This window comes from Stenella coeruleoalba (assembly GCF_951394435.1).
Source record: "Stenella coeruleoalba genome assembly, chromosome: 5".
NCBI lineage: Eukaryota > Metazoa > Chordata > Mammalia > Artiodactyla > Delphinidae > Stenella > Stenella coeruleoalba.
In genome coordinates, this window is record NC_137150.1 from 10,892,048 (window position 1) to 10,909,611 (window position 17,564).

The 17,564-nt window shown below is 40.1% G+C and overlaps 2 protein-coding genes across 5 annotated transcripts in view; one reads left to right on the top strand and one right to left on the bottom strand.

The window, feature by feature from the left end:
* The window catches only part of BTD (biotinidase), a 62,183-nt gene extending 46,668 nt beyond the window's left edge, over window positions 1-15,515 (bottom strand). Inside the window, exon 1 of one of the 2 annotated variants that reach the window (XM_079923335.1) lies at window positions 15,450-15,515. The gene's annotated coding sequence lies outside the window, so the exon portion shown is untranslated. Of the gene's footprint in view, window positions 1-15,325; window positions 15,427-15,449 lie in introns of those variants that run through there. The other variant, XM_079923334.1, reaches the window with a different exon arrangement.
* An 81-nt stretch (window positions 15,516-15,596) lies between these two features.
* Window positions 15,597-17,564, top strand: part of HACL1 (2-hydroxyacyl-CoA lyase 1) — a 47,622-nt gene continuing 45,654 nt past the window's right edge. For all 3 annotated transcript variants that reach the window (XR_013828594.1, XM_079923332.1, XM_079923333.1), the window contains exons 1-2: window positions 15,597-15,721; window positions 15,875-15,979. Coding sequence is in view for 2 of the 3 variants with exons in the window: in XM_079923332.1 (XP_079779458.1) it covers window positions 15,632-15,721; window positions 15,875-15,979 (195 nt within the window). In the remaining variant the exon portion in view is untranslated. The remainder of the gene's footprint in view (window positions 15,722-15,874; window positions 15,980-17,564) is intronic.

Genomic DNA, 17,564 nt, shown 5'->3' on the forward strand with positions numbered 1-17,564 from the left:
TTAATCATTAGAGAAATGCAAATCAAAACTACAGTGAGATATCATCTCACACTGGTCAGAATGGCTATCATCAAAAAACCTACAAACAACAAATGCTGGAGAGGGTGTGGAGAAAAGGGAACACTCTTGCACTGCTGGTGTGAATATGAATTGGAACAGCCACTATGGAGAACAGTATGGAGGTTCCTTAAAAAACTACAAATAGAACTACCATATGACCCAGCAATCCCACTACTGGGCATATACCCTGAGAAAACCATAATTCAAAAAGAGTCATGTATCAAAATGTTCATTGCAGCCCTATTTACAATAGCCCGGACATGGAAGCAACCTAAGTGTCCATCAGATGAATCCATCCATCCAACCTAAGTGTCCATCCATCAGATGAATGGATAAAGAAGATGTGGCACATATATACAATGGAATATTACTCAGCCATAAAAAGAAATGAAATTGAGCTATTTGTAATGAGGTGGATGGACCTAGAGTCTGTCATACGAGTGAAGTAAGTCAGAAAGAGAAAGACAAATACCGTATGCTAACACATATATATAGAATCTAAGAAAAAAAATGTCATGAAGAACCTAGGGGTAAGACAGGAATAAAGACACAGACCTACTAGAGAATGGACTTGAGGATATGGGGAGGGGGAAGGGTAAGCTGGGACGAAGTGAGAGAGTGGCATGGACATATATACACTACCAAACGTAAAATAGATAGCTAGTGGGAAGCAGCCACATAGCACAGGGAGATCAGCTCAGTGCCCTGTGACCACCTATGGGGAGGGGGAAGGGTAAGCTGGGATGAAGTGAGAGAGTGGCATGGACATATATATACTACCAAACGTAAAATAGATAGCTAGTGGGAAGCAGCCACATAGCACAGGGAGATCAGCTCGGTGCCCTGTGACCACCTAGAGGGGTGGGATAGGGAGGGTGGGAGGGAGGGAGACGCAAGAGGGAAGAGATATGGGAACATATGTATATGTATAACTGATTCACTTTGTTATAAAGCAGAAAATAACACACCATTGTAAAGCAATTATATTCCAATAAAGATGTAAAAAAAAAAAAAAAGAGAGAGAGAGAGAGAGTGGGTTCAAGTCCCAATCTGGGTTTTGGCTGTGTTCGAGTCCCAATCTGAGGTGTGCAGTTTCACACCTATGGTCAATTAATCTTCGATAAAGGAGGCAAGAATTTACAATGGAGAAAAGTCAGTCTCTTCAGCAAGTGGTGTTAAGAAAGCTGGACAGCCACATGTAAATCAATGAAGTCACAACATACCCTCACACCATTCACAAAAATAAACTCAAAATTGTTTAAGACTAAAATATAAGACATGACACCACAAAACTCCTAGAAGAGAACATAGGAGTTCTCTCGCAAAACATTCTCTGATGTGAATCACACCAATGTTTCTTTAGGTCAGTCTTCCAAGGCAATAGAAATAAAAGCAAAAATAAACAGGACCTAATCAAACTCATAAGCTTTTGTACAGCAAAGGAAACCATAAACACAATGAAAAGACAACCTATGGACGGGGAGAAAGTATTTGCAAACGATGCGACTGACAGGGGCTTAATTTCCAAAATATACAAACAGCTCATACCACTCAATAACAATAAAACCCAAATAACTCAATCAAAAAGTGGGCAGAAGATCTAAATAGACATTTCTCCAAAGAAGACATATAGATGGCCAACAGGCACGTGAAAAGATGCTCAACATTGCTAATTATTAGAGAAATGCAAATCAAAACTACAGTGAGGTATCACCTCACGCTGGCCAGAATGCCCATCATTAAAAAGTCTAAAAATAAATGCCGGAGAGGGTGTGGAGAAAAGGGAACCCTCCTACACTGTGGGTGGGAATGTAAATAGGTGCAGCCACTATGGAGAACAGTATGGAGATTCCACAAAAAAACTAAAAACAGAGTTGCCATATGATCCAGAAATCCCTTCTTGGGTATAGATCCAAAGAAAACACTAATTCAAAAAGATACATGCACTCCTATGTTCATAGCAGCACTTTTTACAACAGCCAAACATGGAAGCAACCTAAATGTCCATCAACAGATGAATGGATAAAGAAGATGTCATATATATACATACATACAAACATACACACACACACACACACACACACACACACACACACACACACACACACACTGGAATACTACTCAGCCATAAAAAAGAATGAAATAATGTCGTTTGCAGCAACATGGATGGACCTAGAGATTATCATACTAAGTGAAGTAAGTCAGACAGAGAAAGACGAATAGTATATGATATCGCTTGTATGTGGAATCTAAAATATGACACAAATGAACTTATTTATGAAACAGACTCAGACATAGAAAACAAACTTATGAATACCAAAGGGAAAAGGGGGTAGGGGAGGGATAAATTAGGAGTTTGGGATTAGCAGATACAAACTACTCTACATAAAATAGATAAACAAGGTCCTTCTGTATAGCACAGGAAACTATACTCAATATCCTGTAATAAACCATATTGAAAAAGAATGTATACATATGTATAACTGAATCACTTTGCTGTATACCAGAAATTAACACAACATTGTAAATCAACTATACCTCAAATTAAAAACAAAACAAAACAAAAAAAACAACAACAACTTCTGCTCTGTGTAAGACAATGTCAAGAGAATAAGACAAGCCACAGACTAGGAGAAAATATCTGCAAAAGATAAAAGATGGTTACCCAAAATATAAAAAGATCTCTTAAATTCAACAATTTTGAATTCTTAAATTCAAAATATAAAAAGATCTCTTAAATTCAAATAAATCAATTTCAAATAGGCAAAAGATCTAACAATCACCTCACCAAAGATATATAGATGACAAATAAGCATATGAAAAGATGCTTCACATCATGTATCATTAGGAAACTGCAAGTTAAAACAATGATAGATACCACTAAACACCTAATAAATGGCCAAAACTGAGAACTGAGAACCCTGACAACACCAAATGCTGGCAAGGATGTGGAGCAACATGAACTCTCATTCACAGCTGGTGGGAATACAAAGGTACAGCCACTTTGGGAAAAAAACTGGTAGTTCCTTAAAACCTAAACATACAGTTCTCTTACCATGTGATCCAGCAGCCATACACCTGTATTTCCCCAAATGAGTTGAAAACTTACGTCCATGCAAAAACCTGCACGTAAGTGTTTACAGCCACTTTATTCATAAGTGCCAATACTTGGAAGCAACTGAGAGTAAGTGAATGGATAAACCGTGGTCCATCCAAACAATGGAATATTGTTCAGCATTAAGAAGAAAGGAACTATTAAGCCATGAAAAGACATGGAGGAAACTTAGATGCATTTTACTAAGTGAAAGAAGCCAATCTGAAAAGGGTATATATGTGTGACTTCAACTATATGACATTCTGGAAAAGGCAAAACTGTGGAGACAGTAAAAAGCTCAGAAGGGAGGGCTAAACAGGTGGAGCACAGAGGATTTTTAGGGCAGTGAAGCCATTCTGTATGATACTATAGTGGGGGACACATTTCATTATACATTTGTCAAACCCCACAAAATGTACATATAACACTAAGTGAATCCTAATGTAAATTACAAACTTTGGGTAATAATGATATTATCCAAATAATAATGCAATACCCAGTGCAATAATGCAATAATGATGTCAGACAAACATATAAACACCTGCCTGCCAGCAAAAGTAACTATCTGACATAGAAACTGGTACATCTCATCTTGGGTTTTGAAGGGGGAAAAAAGTATCCCCTGAGAAGTTATAACAAAGGTTGCCTTATGTGGGTTTAGGATTCAAATTCACAGATGTGGGATTCCTTGGTGGCGCAGTGGTTGAGAGTCTGCCTGCCGATGCAGGGGACACGGGTTCGTGCCCTGGTCCGGGAGGATCCTACATGCCGCGGAGCGGCTGGGCCCGTGAGCCATGGCCACTAAGCCTGCGTGTCTGGAGCCTGTGCTCCGCAACGGGAGAGGCCACAACAGTGAGAGGCCTGTGTACCGCAAAGAAAACAAAAACAAAAACAAAATTTTACTCCAGTTAAAAGAGAAAACTGAATCAAGCCAACAATCACAGAAGAAATAACAAAGTTATCATACAACTATTCCCTTTCCATCCTCCACCCTCAAAGCAGGCCCAGACAGTTTCCAGAGGAATTCTTCCTAATTATAAAGGAGCAGATAATCCCAATGCTACTCAGTGTACCAGAACATAGTAAAAGAAGAAAAGTTTTTCTAATGAAGTGAGGAAATTCTGGTAACAAAATATAACAAAGTTCCACGATGTTATCTAGAATCCCCGATCTTCCTCTCTGTGCTTCTCTGTCCTCAGCATGCAGCAGCTACCGTCTTCAGGGTTACCTCGTGGTCACAAGAAGACTGCTACAAGTCCAATGCCATGCTGCGTGGAAGAGTAGGAGGGTATCTGTTCAATCAGCTTTCCCCAAAGCCCTGCCCACTGACTTCATTTAAATTGCTCTGGCCAGGGAATTCCCTGGCAGTCCAGTGGTAAGGACTCGGCACTTTCACTGCCGTGGCCCAGGTTCCATCCCTGGTCAGGGAAATAAGATCCTGCAAGCCACGCAGCGTGGCCCAAAAAACAAAAATTCCTCTGGCCAACAAGGGAACTCACGACCACTCCGAGCTATAAGGAAGGCTGGGGAGTAAGCTGCATTACCATCTTGAATAAAATCAAGATTTTGCCAGATAAAATACAGGAGGCACAGTTAAGTTTGAGTTTGGATGTTGGAACATACGCTGAAAAATTATTCATTATTTACCTGAAATTCAAATTTAGCTGAGAGTCCTGGGTGTCCTGTTTTGTTCATTTTGTTTTTCTAAATCTGGCAATTCTACCCATAATTGGCCAAGTAACCATTACCCTGATTTTTATAGTTATCACTTCCTTTAAAAAATAAATAAAGTTTTATCACCTAATGTATATCCTTAGGCAGTATACTTTAGTCTTCCCAATTAAAAAGAATTGATATATCCTTTAAGTCTCTTTTAATCTATAGGTTCCTTTTCCATTCCTTTTATTTCCTTAAAATCAGTCTGTTGGAGAAGCCTGGTCATTTTACCTGTAGATTTTCCAATAGAATGCATTTTGCTTGCACATACATGGTAAGATTCAAACTTTTCCCCTTTCCTTGGTACTTCTTGCAAATCGACAGTTGAATCCAGAGATTGTACTGGACTCAGGTTCCATCCCTTTAGGAAGACTATGGGTGGTAGTATGTTCTTTCAACATGAGGCTTATGTCTGACTTTCTTTTTATGATCTTAGCACAAAACATTAACCCTTAATACTATTTTCTATTCATTGGGGATTGCAAAATGCTGGTATTCTAATTCTATCATTTCATTTTTATTCATTAATTGGAATACTTTTCAAAAAGAGGTATTTTATTTTATCTACTATTTGGTTATCTAATGGTACAGTTCATAAAGGAAAGGCAGGATAAATGCTAGATTCTCTCTCCCATTCTTTTTTTTTTTAAAATTTTTATTGGAGTATAGTTGATTTACAATGTTGTATTAGTTTCTGGTATACAGCAAAGTGAATCAGTTATACATACACATATATCCACTCTTTTTTTAGATTCTTTTCCCATATAGGACATCACAGAGTACTGAGTAGAGTTACCTGTCCTATACAGTAGGTTCTTATTAGTTATCTATTTTATATATAGTAGTGTGTATATGTCAATCCCAACCTCCTAATTCATCCCTGCCCCCTTATCCCCTGGTAACCATAAGTTTGTTTTCTACATCTGTGACTCTACTTCTGTTTTGTAAATAAGTTCATCTGTACCCTTTTTTTAGATTCCACATATAAGCAATATCTTATGATATTTGTGTTTCTGTATCTGACTTACTTCACTCAGTATGACAATCTCTAGGTTGATCCATGTGGCTGCAAATGGCACTATTTTGTTCTTTTTTATGGCTGAGTAACATTCCATTGTATATATGTACCACATCTTCTTTATCCATTCCTCTGTTGATGGATATTTAGGTTACTTCCATGTCCTGGCTATTGTAAATAGTGCTGCAATGAACTTTGGGGTGCATGTATCTTTTTGAATTACGGTTTTCTCCGGGTATATGCCTAGGAGTGGGATTGCTTCTCTCCCATTCTTTTTATTTTTATTTATTTATTTACTTATTTTAATTTTATTTTTTATTTATTTGTTTTTGGCTGTCTTGGGTCTTCGTTGCTGCGCGCGGGCTTTCTCTAGTTGCGCTGAGTGGGGGCTACTCTTTCTTGTGGTGCACAGGCTTCTCATTGTGGTGGCTTCTCTTGTTGCAGAGCACGGGCTCTAGGCATGTGGGCTTCAGTAGTTGTGGTACGTGGGCTCAGTAGTTGTGGCCCCCAGGCTCTAGAGCGCAGGCTCACTAGTTGTGGCACACGGGCTTAGTTGCTCCGCGGCATGTGGGATCTTGCCAGACCAGGGTTCAAACCTGTGTCCCCTGCATTGGCAGGTGGATTCCCAACCACTGCGCCACCAGGGAAGTCCCTCCCCTTCTTTTAAAAATCAGTTTTCAAGATAAGAAACTGGTATCTCTATTATTTTCTGAAGGTGACCAATTTTTTAAAAGTATTATGAACTCATGGATTTAAACATATTTCATGGATTTCTTTCCATTGCAATTATTATCATTATTGAAACTCATCCTACATTACCCTAATAGTTTCTGATACCTTTTTTGTAATCTAACTTTAAAAGATGTCCCAACCTTATTGTGTACATTTCCTGGCTCAGCTCTGAAGTGGCCATTTTGCCAAGAAGCCTTGCATACAAAACGATTCTTTGAAAAGACTAATGAAATAAACAAGACTCCATCAAGACTGATCAAGGAGAAAAGTAAACAAATACACACATGAACATGAAAAAAGTAAAAGGGAACATAACTGTGATTACAACAAAAATTTTAGAACTGATTATTGGATGCCCTAGAACAAATCTATGTTAAAGGGATATGTGGATGAAATAGACAATTTTCTAGGAAAATAAAACTTACCAAAACTAAGTCCAAAAAAGATAGAAAAATGAAGCTAACCAATTGCCCAAGAAAAATTAAATGATCAGGACTGCCCTGGTGGTCCAGTGGTTAGGAGTTTGCCTTCCAATGCAGGGGGTGCGGGTTCGATCCCTGGTTGGGGAGCTAAGTTCCCACATGCCTTGGGGCCAAAAAACCAAAACAGAAGCACTATTGTAACAAACTCAATAAAGACTTAAAAAAAAAAATGGTCCACATCAAAAAAATATATCTTAAAAAAAAAAAAGAAAAATTAAATTATCAAAGATTCTCTAAAGGCACCAATACTGGTATATTTTTCAGTGGCATTCTCCCAAACATTCAAGGGAAAGATACATACTGTATCTTTATTATACAAACATATTTATACATACATATTTTATACAAACTATTCTGAAAAATTTTAAAAGACAGTATAACCTTGAAACCCAAGCTAGATAAGGATAGTTTAAGAAAGGAAAATAGGGGGCTTCCCTGGTGGCGCAGTGGTTGAGAGTCCACCTGCTGATGCAGGGGACACGGGTTCGTGCCCCGGTCCGGGAGGATCCCACATGCCGTGGAGCGGCTGGGCCCGTGAGCCATGGCCGCTGAGCCTGCACGTCCAGAGCCTGTGCTCCGCAACGGGAGAGGCCACAACAGTGAGAGGCCCGCATACGGCAAAAAAAAAAAAAAAAAAGCAAACTAACTAAGCAATGTCTAAGAAGAAAATCATCATGACCAAGTTGGGTTTATCACAAGAATGATGGATCATTTAATATGAGAAAGTGTATCAACTTAATTCACCACATTAATAAATTAAAGGAAATTAAAATGTGACTTATCAGCGCTTCTTATCTATATTGTACTGGAGGTCTTAGCCAGTGCAATAAGATAAGAAAAAGAAGTATATCCAAAGAAGAAATGCAGATGGCCAACAAACACATGAAAGGATGCTCAACATCACTAATCATCAGGAAAATGCAAATCAACACCACAATAAGATATCACTTTACACCTGTCAGAATGGCTATCATCAAAAAGAACACAAATAACAAATGTGGTGAGGATGTGGAGAAAGGGAATCCTTGTACACTGTTGGTGGGAATGTTAATTGGTATAGTCACTGTGGAAAACAGTAGGGAGGTTCCTCAAAAAAATAAAAATAGAACGACCATATGACCCAGCAATTCTACTCCTGGGTATATATCTAAAAAAACCCCAAAATGCTAATTTCGAAAAGATACAAGCACCCCAGTGTTCACAGCAGCACTATTTACAGTTGCTAAGATATGGAAGCAACCTAAGTGTCCAACAGATGAACAGGTAGAGAAGATGTGGTGTCTGTGTGTATATGCCTACACACATACATACACACACACAATGGAATACTACTCAGCCATATAAAAGAATGCGGTTTTGCCATTTGCAACAACATGGATGGACTTGGAGAGTATTATGTCAAGTGAAATAAGTCAGAGAAAGACAAATACTGTGTGATATAACTTATATGTGCAATCTAAAAAATACAACAAATTAGTGAATATAACAAAAAAGAAGTAAAACTCAGAGATGTAGAGGACAAACTAGTGGTTACCAGTGGGGAGAGGGAAGAGGGAAGGGGCATTAAGAGGTGCAAACTATTATGAATATAGTAAGCTACAAGGATATATTGTATAACATAGGGAATATAGCCAATATTTTATAATAACTATAAATGGAGTATAACCTTTAAAAAATAAAATAAATTTAGGAATGTTAAAAAAAGAAAAAGAAGTATAAAAGATATAAGAATAGGAAAAGAAGAAACAAAACTTTCATTAATGATATGATTACCTACGAAGAAACCCAAGAGCATCTATAAGCAAATTATAATTAATAAGAAAATACAGTAGTTAAATTTAAGACCAGCATAAGAAAATTAATTGCATTCTAATACATTGGCCCCCCCAAAACTAGAAAATGCAAATAACTAAACAGTAAGATACTTAGAAATAAACATAAGAAAAGATTTTAATTAAAAGATTAAGGAAGAGTAAAATAAATGGAGAGATATATAATGCTCATGGCAAGAGAGACTCAATATAAAGATATTGTTCTATCCAAATTAATTTATGAACAATGTAATTCCAATGAGTATTTCATGGAATTCGAGAAACTGATTCTATAATATGTACGAAAGAGAAAAAGGCTATGAATAAACCTAGAGGCAGAATAATGGCCCCGCAAAGATGTTCACATCCTAATCGCCAGAATCTGTGAGTACGTTAGGTTACATGGTAAAGGGGAATTAAGGTTGCTAATTAGCTGACTCTGAGATAGGGAGATTATCCCGGTAAACTTAATGTAATCACCAGCATCCTTGGGAGTGAAAGAGGGAGGCAGAAGAAGGGATGGCAGCATGAGAAGGACTTGGCCTGATAGTGCTCACTTTGAAGATGGAGTCAAGAACTTGAGAGGCCTCTAGAAGCTAGAAGGAGAAAGGCATGGATTCTCTCCTAGAGCCTCCAGAAAGGAACGTGCTCCTGCCAACACCTTGCTGTTATCCCAGTGAACCCCATTTCATATTTCTGAACTACAGAACTGTTAAAATAATAAATTTATGTTGTTTTAAGCCATTCATTTTGTGGTAATTTTTTACAGCAGTGATAGGAAACTAATTACAATAGATAAGAAGGTTTCAAAAGAACAAAGTAGGACTTGTCCTAAAATAAAGACTTATTTTAAAAATATAGAAATTAAGATAGTGTAGGACTGGTGTTGGGATAGGAAAAGAACAGAGAGTCCAGAGACAGACCACACATATATGGCAACTTGATAGATAACATGGATCAGTGGGATAAGAATGAACTATACCATCAAAGGTGCTTGGACAACAGGTAGTTTAGTAAATTGACTACAAAAATGGCTAGCAATTATTCCTCTCTCTGGGTTCATTTTCCTTTATCATGTAACATTAATGCCATCCCACTCAGAGACTGAGCTCTACCTATAACTTACTTTGGCTAATGCGATGTTAGCAAACATGGGCACACAAAGGCTTCTGCCATGGGATTTGTCCCCTTTTGCAACCTGCTGCCAATAAAAGAAGCCCAGGGAAGCCTGCTGAATGATGAAAGATATATGGCACAGTGGGGATGAGCCTGCCACCGCTGGGGACCGGGGGTCAACTTCCAGTGGCAGAGTGACCTAGCTGACTAGCAACTGATCACAGACACATGAAGAAGCCCAGCTGAGCCCAGCCTCACAGGATTATAAATTAAATAAATGGTGGTTGTTTTAGGTCACTGAGTTTTAGAGTGGTTAATTACACATCAAAATCTAATTGATATATATATTATATGGAAAAAAACCCTGGATTGCTACTTCTCATCATATATATAAATCAATTTCAGGTAGACCAAGAGGCTTAAATATTAAAAAAAACTAAACTTTTTAATGAAAATATAGAAAAAAAAAACTCCATATAACCTCAGTTTAGGGAAAGTTTTTTCAAGCAAGATACAAAGAGTATAAAATAAAGGAAAAGAATTGTCAGTTGTGGGAATTCCCTGGTGGTCCAGTGGTTAGGACTCTACACTTCCACTGCACGGGACGTGGGTTCAATTCCTGGTTGGGGAGCTAAGATCCCACAAGCCGCACGCCACAGCTGAAAAACAAAATTGTCAGTTGTGACCACACACCGAAAAAACACAAAATTTTGTACCTCAAAAGTAACAAAGTTAAAAGACGAAGAATAAGTATCCAGAATATATAAAGAACATGTACAGATAAATAAGAAAAAGATAAACAATCCAATAAAGGACAAAAGATATAAACAGGTAATTCACAGCAGAAATCCCAATGGTAAATCCAAATATATAACTATATAATCTATACCTAGATATCTTCATTAGTAGTCAGAGAAATGGAAATGAAAATCCATTTCACAACCATCAAATTGGCAAAAAATTTTAAATTCCACAATTGAGGGTACAGAGAAAGGAGAGTTCTTATATACAGAAGTTAGAGGTATAAATTGGTACAATAACTTTTGAGACCAATTTGGTAATATCTAGTAAAATTGATGACCCACCCCTGTTAAAGCAGGCAGTTAGCTAGATAGGAGCAGAGAAGGAGGGGCAGGGGCCAAATGGCAGGAAACCACACATCTTGTAAACAATGGGGGTCCTTGGGCAGACAAAGAAAAGCAGGAACCTCCAGACTGACAGGAAACTACACATTTGGGGGGTGATAAGTGTCCTAGAGGCAAAGAAAGGTGGGGAAAGGCGGGAATCTCCAGTGTTTGAATGTAACATTTCACTCACTATGTCCTCATTACAATAAAATTAGCCTCACAGATAAGAAGTACTCATCATACACCAATGTCATGACACTTCTGATCAAGGCTAAACAAGGACAGAAATCCCTCCTCCCCTTGGGAAGGTGGAGCTGGGAGGAAAATCAGGGAATATGAACCCACCCCTTCCCTCCCCAGTGAATATTCCACCCCTTCATTTCTATGCCCCACAAACCAGCTTGCTGAAGAAACTCGGTGCAGCTACTCACCTGAGACTGCCTGCTCTCCCCTTGAGAGCATACTTTCTCTTAAATAAATCCTCACTTTGCTTTCTTGACCTCCCTGTCTCATCTCTGAATTCTTTCTGCTATGAGATAAGAACCTACCCTCTGATAACACTGCTAGATACATATACATAAAAACTCACACAAGTGCACAAGGAGACATGCAAGAATATTCAAAGAAAACTGTTTATAACACTAAAAAGCTTAAAACAACCTAAATGCCAATCACCTAAAGAATGCACAGGTGGGAATTATAAACGACTTCAAGATAGTGGTTACCTCTATGGCACAGGGCAGGAGATGTGATGGGGGAAGGAAACATAGGGGCTTTGTTCTATTTGTTAAGTGTTTCTTAAGCTAGCTCTGGACACATGGGTGTGTGTTAATCTCTCTTCTTATTCATGTGTCTGAAAGATGTCATTAATGACATCTTTAAGTATATATAAATATATAAAAAATATATTTAAAAAAATATCGGGACTTCCCTGGTGGTGCAGTGGTTAAGAAACTACCTGCCAATGGAGGGGACATGGGTTCGAGCCCTGGTCTGGGAAGATCCCACATGCCACGGAGCAACTAAGCCCATGTGCCACAACTACTGAGCCTGTGTTCTAGAGCCCATGAGCCACAACTACTGAGCCCGTGTGCCACAACTACTGAAGCCCGTGTGCCTAGAGCCCATGCTCCGCAACAAGAGAAGCCACCGCAATGAGAAGCCCGCGCACCGCAATGAAAAGTAGCCCCCACTTGCCATAACTAGAGAAAGCTCTCAGGCAGCAACAAAGACCCAACATAGCCAATAAATAAATAAATTAATTAAAAAAAAAAAAGCTAAAGGAAGGGGCTGTAATGAAAGCTGATGGCAAAACAGAAGAAACAAATGAAAACAGAAAACATTTAAAAACTGATACCATGTTTCATATGTGATGGTTGACCAACCCCTGGGCCACAGGCCACCTCCGAGTGTGGAGTACTTGCATGTGGAGAAATACTATGTTATGACTTCTAAGCCATTTGACATAAATCATTTATGTCCTCATAGCAGTTAGTTTACTCATTAAAACATAATTCTGGGGCCTAAGAAGTTACTATAGAAGCTGCCTATTTAAAATCTTTAGCAAGTATATTTTCTCCAGGTATTATTTTGCAACTCTAAGGAAATGACCTGGTTGCCTGGATGTTCTCTTGGCCCAGATGTAAGAAAGCCACCAAATATCTCCCTCATAATCTCAGGTCCAGAGCCCACAAATACAGTAACCAGTATGCTCTCTGGAGAGCATGTAATCATTACTTTAGCCTTTTCTGTTAAAAAGAAACCTAGACTTACTCCTCCTTTGACCTCTTTCCACGAATAAACAAACAAGGCAAAACAAATAAAATTCCATGCCTACCACCAATGAAAGTAATAAAGAATGTGGTTAACGCTTACAATGTCTGCACAAAAGGCCTTGGGTAAGTTACAAAAGAATCCTGGAATCCTGTCATTGCCGTTGGATTGAAAGCAGTTGCTCCAAGTGCCTGCAAATCTTGGGGTGAGACTCTCAGCACTTTTGCTGAATCATCAGACCCAAGTGAACCATGGAATGTTGGGCCCTGAACTCAAAGCTGTAAGGTGAAGCAAATTTCAACAGTCTCACCGACTCCCTCTGCTAAAGGGCAGAGTCCAGTCAGTTGAGAATTTGTCCCTTTGCACAATTGGTTATTCTGAATTCAGGGAATTTGTTCCAATTCATAGTTTAGTTTTCTCACTTTATACTGAGTGATTCTGTCAGTGATTCTTTTGGGACAGAAGAACACAGTTCTTCTTTGAACACAAGTCCACATGAACTGACTAACTGCCATCCACATGGTCTGTGCTACTGATGTCAAACCAGCCTTGAACCCATAAATCCAAATTAAGCAACAGTTTTTGGTAACAGGCAATCACACATTTAATTATTAACTCATGCCTCTAGCATGAGTACAGAGCTAGTGGTTCTCAAGTCAGGCTGCAAATCAAATTTAGGTAGCAGCTTTAAAAAAAATACAGGTGCCTAATTTGTCTTAAGATGCTGATTCAGAAGATGTGGGGTAATGCCCAAGCAACTGTTTGTTTAAAAAGCTTTCCTAGTGATTCTGATGCTTGGGGATAGAAACTGTCATGCAGGTACTGATATAAACAATCCCACATGGTAGAGAGGTATAGGGTCTATGCTTCTCAAACAGGGACAGGAGACACTGTACCAAGGACTATTCAAAGCCACACAAAGAGCACTGTGCATCTTTCTGGAATGTCAATTTTATTTGACAGGTAAATATTTTAAAATGTCATTTGTATTTTGGGTGGTGGTTACATAGGTATATACAATTGTCAAAACTCATTTAAGATCTGTACATTTACGTGTATGTTTACCTCAATAAAAAGATCACTTTTATATTAAAATATGGATAGATTCTGGAATACAATGCAAGATCTGCATTTATTTTCTAGATGAACTCTGAAACTTCAAAGAAATCTCCCTCTTAGATGGACTACCTTAGGCTAGGTCCCCATATCCAAGGGGGCCAGGGTGGGCATTAGGGCTTGAAATTCGAGGGGAAACCTTTTTGGAAGGTCCCACTGGCTTTAGAAATCCTTTCACTTCTAATGCTTTTCATTCATTTTACTACCCATGACCCACTCCTCTCTCTTCTTGTTTTTTTACTTTCCACATATTACTGGTCTTTTTGCTTTAAAACACTCCAGATCGTCAAAAATTTAAAGTTCCACTCTTCCTTACATTGCCGATTTTGTTTGCTACTGAGCAGATGGTCTAATGACCCTGAGGCCATAGCCTCATAAATCACACATTGTAAGACCATTTTTCCACTCAAAAATGTGTTTTAAAAGGTTCTCGTCCTGTGATAAACCACAATGGAAAAGAATATGGAAAAGAAAACGAATTCATATATATGTATAACTGAATCACTTTGCTGTACAGAAGAAATTAACACATTGTAAATCAACTACTGATTTTCTTTTTTTAATCAGTAAACTTTTTTTTTAAAAAAAGGTTCTCAGCTGCAGGAGCTGGTTGTGGTGAAGGACTGACTCTTAAGAATCACAACCCACCCCCCATTCCCTGACTTTGTAAAGACAAGAGTGGAGGGTTATTGGCAAGGGTTAGAGAAAATAACGGTCAAAAGTAACTAGGCTCAAGGGGCTCCTCTTATCTCCTGTGGCCAAAGGGCTTAACAGTGAATAGAGCCCAAGATTGTTAGTCTGAAGCACGGTCTGGTCCAATGGCTCTGGGTAAGTTACTTTATCTCTCGCTTGGGAGATTCCGTGTCCTCCTCTAAGACACGACGCAGAGTACACATCCGCTTACGGATTTAACTGACGGGTATTAATCTTCACGGACTGCAAAGCCACAAAGATATGAGCGTACAAATCAAAAAGCGTGTAAGTCAAATCCTCGAACTTAATGAACGCGGAAGAATGACCATGCAACCCAAAAACCACCTCGCCGTACAACCGGCACCAACCAGCCATCCGCATCCCAGCAGCCTTTGCGAAACCAGCCCGCAGCCCCCAGAGCCCCGAGGCCAGGGGCGGGGCCGGGAACGCGCGCCACGTCCCCTTCTGCCCAAGCCCCTAGCCCCCTTCCGCCCGGACTCTGCGTAAGTACCACCCGCCTTACGCAGTCTCGAAATGGCTCCGGGTGGTGGACTAAGGCGACAAGCCTCCGCGGTTCGACCTCTCACCTGCTCGGCACAGGCCTCCGCCTCCAGCTAGTCCCGCCTCCTCCTGACACTCTGCCGGCCGCGAATGGAGGGCCCGGGGAAAGGGCCAGGTTGTGGCAGGAGAGAGAGTGTGTTTACATCTCACCTCACCCCGAGCGGGCTGGTTTCAGCCCCGCCTCCTCCTCTCCGCCGTTTAAAGCGGTGGGTCGCCCTCCTCCTCACTCAGAGAAGCGGCCCCACGGTTGGTGTCTCCGGCGTTGGTTTGGCTGGGTGACTTCGCGTCAGCCTGCTGTCCACTGCGAGAGGGCCTCGAACTTCAGGTGGAAGATGTCGGAAAGTAACTTGGCAGAAAGCAGCGACGGACGCGAGACGCTGGTGTCTGGTGCTAAAGTCGTCGCCCAGGCCCTGAAAACACAGGTGTGCTGGACCTTCCTGATTGAAAGGCTCCTACGGCAGCCGACGGGGCCGAGACGTTGTCTTGGAAACGGGAGAGCGGCGGGGGAGGGCAGGGGGGAGCTTTGCTGGAGGTTTTCCTTTTAGCGGCCTCATTTCTCTGTTCTTGGCCCCCAGGATGTGAATTACATGTTTGGCATCGTAGGCATCCCGGTGACCGAAATCGCCCTTGCTGCCCAGGAGATGGGCATCAGATACATCGGGATGAGGAATGAGCAGGCGGTAAGTATGGACTTGGAGAGCCGAATGCAAGATTGGGGATGAGTAATAATAATGGCAAATTTTCACTGCGGACAGTCAACGCTTATCTCGCCTCTAATACTTTACACGTATCAATCACAACAATCCTAGGAGGCAAGAACCATTGTTAATCCTAGTTACAAATGAGAAAAGTGAGACCCAGAGGGGTTAAGAAACTTGCTCAAGGAGGCAGCTGGTATTGGCAGAGCCAGGATTTGAACTTAGGTATTCTGGGTCTGGAGTCCATGCTCTTACAGTATACAGTATTGTACTCTGCCCAGTCTAGAGTGTCAGAATTGGAAGGGACATTTACCTGGTCTGAATCCTGTCCCCTGACCTTCACTCTGTAACTAACTATTATTATGTGTCTGTGTATTATTTGTCCGGTCTGACTTCCCTAGTAGGCTCTGAGCTTCAGGGGGTCACGGATATTATTTTTTCTTGACACATTTGTATCCCCAGTGCGTAGGTAGAGCCTGCACTTGATAGGAGGTCCGGTAGTACCTGCAAGGTGAATGGGTGAAGGCCAAGTCTCATGTTGTATAGTAGGTGGCTCTGCAAAGTGACAGGTATCACAAATGGTAAAGCCGTGATTGGACTCCAGAGGTGTCCTAAGCCCCAGTCCAGTGCTCATTCCACCTCATTACCTTGCCACCCTTCTTGGAGGCTTATTTGGAAGCACAAGAAAGGAAGTTAGGACATTTTGCCAACCCAGTCTCATTTCTTCCTAAAGGACATTTAGCACTTTTCCAGATTATCTTGTATTTAATTTAGCACCTTCCTTGTCTTCCTATAGTGAGCTGAAGTGCAGTTTAAAAATAAAAACTAACCATATGAAGGCCATGAAGGAAATTTCAACAAATCTCCAAGGATTGGAAACAAACAGTATATGTGACCTGACCATATGGAAATAAACTGGAATTCAATTACAGAAAGATAGAAAATCCCCAAACATTTGGAAATTCAGTATGTTTGAATCCTTTGTAAATATTTGAAAAGATTAATAAAATCAATAACCTTCACGGCAGACTGATTAAGAATAAAAGAGAAAAAATACAAATTACCAGTGTCAGGGGTGAAAAAGGGGATGTCACCATGGACCCTAAATAACCAGTGGGGTGAAGAAGAAATCACAATGGAAAATGGAAAACATTTTGAATTGAATGATGATGAGAAGATGAGATCTCAAACATGTAAGCTATAGCTAAAGCAGTTCTTAGAGGAAATAGTTTTAAATGAATCTATACTTAGTAAAGAAGATCAAAAAAAATCAATGCTCTAAGCGTACATATTAAGAAGCTAGAAAAAGACAACCAAGGTAAACCCAAACTGAAAATAATAAGTACAAACAAGTAAAATAATAAGTACAAAAGCAGGAATTGGGCTTCCCTGGTGGCACAGTGGTTAAGAATCTGCCTGCCAATGCAAGGGACACGGGTTTGAGCCCTGGCCCAGGAAGATCCCACATGCCGCAGAGCAAGTAAGCCCATGTGCCACAACTACTGAGCCTGAGCTCTAGAGCCCGCAAGCCACAGCTACTGAGCCCACGTGACACAACTACTGAAGC